The following is a 4,510-nucleotide window of genomic DNA, read 5'->3' as shown; positions in this document are numbered from 1 at the left end:
CGGGCTGTTTGTCGTCCGCGGGGACTGGGGAGGTGCGGAGGGAACGGAGCCACAACGGGCTGGGGGGAGCGGGGCCGGGGGCGGTGCCGGTCCCGTTGCGGGGCGGGCGGTGCCGTTCCCGCTCCCGTTCCGTGGGCCGGCGGTCCCGTTCCCGTTTTCTGGGCGGCGCCGGTGCCGTTCCCGTTCCCTGGGCGGTGCCGTTCCCGTTCCCTGGGCGGTCCCGTTCCCGTTCCCTGGGCGGTGCCGGTCCCGGTCCCGTTCCCGTTGCGGGACGGTGCCGGTGCCGTTCCCGTTCCCTGGGCCGGCGGTGCCGTTCCCGTTCCCTGGGCGGTCCCGTTCCCGTTCCCGTTCCCTGGGCGGGCGGTGCCGTTCCCGTTCCCGTTCCCTGGGCGGGCGGTGCAGGTCCCGTTCCCGTTCCCTGGGCGGTGCCGGTCCCGTTCCCTGGGCGGTCCCGTTCCCGTTCCCTGGGCGGCGCCGGTCCCGTTCCCTGGGCGGCGCCGGTCCCGTTCCCTGGGCGGTGCCGTTCCCGTTCCCTGGGCGGTGCCGGTCCCGGTCCCGTTCCCGTTGCGGGACGGTGCCGGTGCCGTTCCCGTTCCCTGGGCCGGCGGTGCCGTTCCCGTTCCCTGGGCGGTCCCGGTCCCGTTCCCTGGGCGGTGCCGTTCCCGGTGCCGGTGCCGGTGCCGGTCCCGTTGCGGGGCGGGCCGCGGGCCGGGCCCGGCTCCTCCCCCGGCCGCCTCCTTCCCGCCGTGCCCCGCGCGGCGGCCCCGGAAGGCGGCGGGAGCGGTGAGGCGGCGGGAGCGGTGAGGCGGCGGGGCCGGGCCGGTCCCCGCAGAACCCCGGGCGGGCGAGGGGCGGCGGCGCGGCCGGGCCGGGCGCGGGGAGCGGAGCCGGTCCGCCCGCGGCCCGCGGGGATCGCCGGCCCCAGGCCCGGCCCCGCTGCGGGCGGTCCCGGTAATCCCGGGCCATCTGGCGCTGTAATCGGCTGAACCGGGGTTAGCTGCCGCGGGACCTGCAGCGTCCGGCTGGAACACCGGGAACCGGGCTGTGTCCCCGGGCAGGAACACCGGGAACCGGGCTGTGTCCCCGGGCAGGAACACCGGGAGCCGGGCAGGAACACCGGGAACCGGGCTGTGTCCCCGGGCAGGAACACCGGGAACCAGGCTGTGTCTTCGGGCAGGAACACCGGGAGCCGGGCAGGAACACCGGGTACCGGGCTGTATCCCCGGGCAGGAACACCGGGAGCCGGGCAGGAACACCGGGTACCCGGCTGTGTCACACACACACGGCCTGGGCTAGCTGGGAGACCCCTGCACCGCCAAGCGTGAGCCCACATCAACTGATTTTATTAAAATTTCTTCTTCCAGGTGTTGGTAGAAGCTTGTCTCTGAAGGACTGGGAAGGAATACAGGTCAGGACACTTTAGTTTGCATAATTACAATGATAGTTTTTCAGCTCAAATAAATTGTGGCTAAATAATGCAAGTAATAGTAGCTGGGAATTGGTCTGATGGAGCTGTCGAATGAGGCTCTGAGGTTTTAAACTGAGTTTTAAATTGTGGCTTAAGAATTAACCCAGATTTTAAAAACCTCGACTGCATCGAGGGCTGTTTGAGAGTGGTCTGTGTTCTCCTGGGGTTTAAAACTGCCCTGAGGAAATAAAGGAACTTCGTGATGCAGGTTTGATCAGAAATGCATCTTCTCTTTTGTCACTTTATTTTTAGAGCATAATGACTACTGCGGATGATAAATTGCTTGGTGAGAAGCTGCAGTACTACTACAGCAGCAGTGAGGGTGAGGATGAAGACAGTGAGAAGGAGGATAAAGAAGGGGAGAGCAGCGTTCCTGAAAGTGTGGGTGAGGTGGAGCTCAGCAGCGATGGCAGCGCTGTCAACACAGGTATCATCATATCAGTGTACTTCTTTTGTAAATCCTTTGTTTATTGGAAATTTATATGTTCTTCTGAAACTCATTTTTTAAAATTAAATTCATGTGTTTATGCATATTTAAGTCAGAGGGTGATCACTTCCTGCCTGTTGTCTGACCTTATCTTTAATAGCTGTTCTTTTTTTAATGTTTGATTTCTCCTCTGAGAGAATTCAAATTCAGCATCATATCTGAAGCAGTCAGGCTTTGGATAGAAACCTGAAACAAGGTTGATTTGTACAATTTGAGTGATAATATATCATTATTTCTGTTCTGATGAAAGCCATGCTAATAATAGGGGAACTCTTGTGGGCTGGTGGTTCTATTTTAAGAGCACGGATAATAATCTTTGGGACAATTACAAGAGTAGCCTAGTTAAATAAATTGTAGCCTTCTTATTAAAAATTTAAAAAAGTAGAAACTCAAGGACATGCAAATGGCAAATTACTTATTTCAGTGTTTTGCATAGGTACAAAAACATTTATGACCGGGTCGCTGTTTTACTGATTTATAAGTTATTCCTTGGTTGTAAATGGTAGGTAAAATTGTCTTGTCTGTTTTACACGCCATGGCTCCACACTTAATGGCAGGTCCCAAGGGAGTGATCAATGACTGGCGCAGATTTAAGCAGCTGGAGACGGAGCAGCGGCAGGAGCAGCGCAGGGAGATGGAGAGGCTCATCAAGAAACTGTCCATGACGTGCAGGTCTCACTTGGATGACGAGGCTGATCAGCAGAAGCAGAAAGAGCTTCAGGAAAAAATCAATGGAAAGGTAGGATGGCACAAAGGAAGGAATTAAAATGGCACTCAAGTATTTAACAGTTTTGTTTGCCTGTGATAACAAATAAGTGATTTAGCTGCAATATACCAAAGAAGTCCGAAAGCTTTTTCCAGATTTCTCATCTGTTGATCAAGTAAGTCAACTTCAGGGGATTATTAATATGAAGAATTGTACAGCAAAACTATGAATGCTGCCTCCCCTACCTGAATCTAGGAGCCCTTATTAATTTAGTATTTAGTACGTGGGTGTTGAGAATTCAACTCTGAGCTCCAGAAGTTGAAGACATTGGATGTAGTGAATGGTTTTAATCAGCTGGGCTGTTAACTAGCCCTGGGTTGTAGTCAGAGAAATTACTAATTTGCAGATGTATCTGTGCCTTCAGATGATGGAAGTTGGCTGTGCTGTCCTGTGTCTTGAGTGATGCAGATAAGTTTATTGAAGCAAGTGAACAGGTATAAAATACATAAAATCCTGTTAATTTCATTTCTACAGGCACAAGAGTGCCACAAACATGAACTGAAAAGCTAAATGAAAAGCTGATGAGAAAGAAGCTCATCTTAGGCTCCAGATCAGTGCTCCCAGCTTGGTGAAAGCACATGGCCACCATTAACCTGGATTAAAGTGGGAGCATGGAGCAGCCACTTGTGTTATTAGTGCAGCTTGTGGAAACTGCAATACCCAGGGCTGAAATGGCTGTTCCCACTGGACATGGTTTCTAATTCGATCAGAATGGAGTGTAATACACAGGGTGCTTGAGCCTTCATGGGTTGCACTTTGCTGTTATTAAAGATGAGTGACCCACATTAATCCTCTTGATTTATGTTCTCATTATGTAAGTGACCCATATAGTGGTGCAGATGTTTTTCAGGAATCTCTGTGTGTTTTTTAGATGACTTTACAGGAATACAACATGATCCACAATGATGAGGATGACGAGGAATTCTTGCAGCGCTACAGGAAGCAGCGGATGGAGGAGATGAGGCAGCAGTTGTACAGTGGGCAGCAATTCAAGCAGGTGTTTGAGATCACCAGTGGGGAAGCATTTCTGGACACCGTGGACAAAGAGCATAAGAGCACACTGATCATGATCCATATTTATGAAGATGATATCCCTGGCACTGAATCCCTGAATGGCTGCATGATCTGCCTGGCTGCTGAGTACCCAACAGTGAAATTCTGCAGAGTGAAGAGTTCACTCATTGGTGCCAGCACTCGCTTCACTAACAATGCCCTGCCAGCCCTGCTGGTCTACAAGGCAGGAGAGCTCATTGGCAATTTCGTGCGCATCACTGACCAGCTTGGAGAAGATTTTTTTGCTGTAGACCTGGAGGCTTTTCTGCAGGAGTGTGGTTTGCTGCCAGAAAAAGACCTACTGCTCCTGACTTCTATACATAATCCATCTGCATGCTACAGTGAAGACAGTGATCTGGAAATAGACTGAGCCATTTATGCCAAGGGCCTGTAGGTGTAGTTGTGCTGTGGGATGTTCTTGTGCTAGGGATTGTTCTCTCTCCTCCATCCTGTGGGTATGTATTCCTCCCCTTCATGCACTTTGACTTTTGCTCATTAAAAATAACAACGAATTCCTAACATTTTCTTAAATTAATTCCATATCTACAACTAAAACAGTCTCATTTCTGTGCAATTCAAATATGTTTTACTTAACACGAAGTTCTAACATGATTCAGTCGGTTTAGGAAATCGTTGCAATCTCTCAGCGTCCTTGCACATTTCAATTGAGATGTGGCCACCAACATCCCAAGACAAGAACTGAGACTGCAAATAAAATAGTTTTTAACATTGAAGA

The 4,510-nt window shown here is 51.7% G+C and overlaps 1 protein-coding gene across 2 annotated transcripts; it reads left to right on the top strand.

The window, feature by feature from the left end:
- Positions 1-716: 716 nt before the first annotated feature.
- Positions 717-4,293, top strand: PDCL (phosducin like). Of its 2 annotated transcripts, none has more exons than XM_021543804.3 (5): positions 717-800; positions 1,365-1,408; positions 1,721-1,895; positions 2,513-2,694; positions 3,593-4,293. In XM_021543804.3, exons 3-5 carry the CDS (start codon positions 1,727-1,729, stop codon positions 4,142-4,144), a joined length of 903 nt encoding a protein of 300 aa, XP_021399479.1. In that variant the 5' UTR covers positions 717-800; positions 1,365-1,408; positions 1,721-1,726; the 3' UTR covers positions 4,145-4,293. The 2 variants fall into 2 exon arrangements, with proteins under 2 accessions (XP_021399479.1, XP_021399478.1); XM_021543803.3 differs by having other exon boundaries at positions 754-783.
- Positions 4,294-4,510: the final 217 nt, after the last annotated feature.

This window comes from Lonchura striata, chromosome 22 (assembly GCF_046129695.1).
Source record: "Lonchura striata isolate bLonStr1 chromosome 22, bLonStr1.mat, whole genome shotgun sequence".
Classification (NCBI taxonomy): domain Eukaryota; kingdom Metazoa; phylum Chordata; class Aves; order Passeriformes; family Estrildidae; genus Lonchura; species Lonchura striata.
The sequence above is the reverse complement of the archived record's forward strand: the minus strand, read 5'-3'. Positions and strand labels throughout refer to the sequence as shown.

Excerpts from the sequence above, each read along its gene's own strand:
- PDCL (XM_021543804.3), top strand. The coding sequence starts at position 1,727 with ATGACTACTGCGGATGATAAATTGCTTGGTGAGAAGCTGCAGTACTAC. Across the intron at positions 1,896-2,512 it reads TGGCAGCGCTGTCAACACAG|GTCCCAAGGGAGTGATCAAT; the intron begins GTATCATCATAT and ends ACTTAATGGCAG. Across the intron at positions 2,695-3,592 it reads AGGAAAAAATCAATGGAAAG|ATGACTTTACAGGAATACAA; the intron begins GTAGGATGGCAC and ends TGTGTTTTTTAG.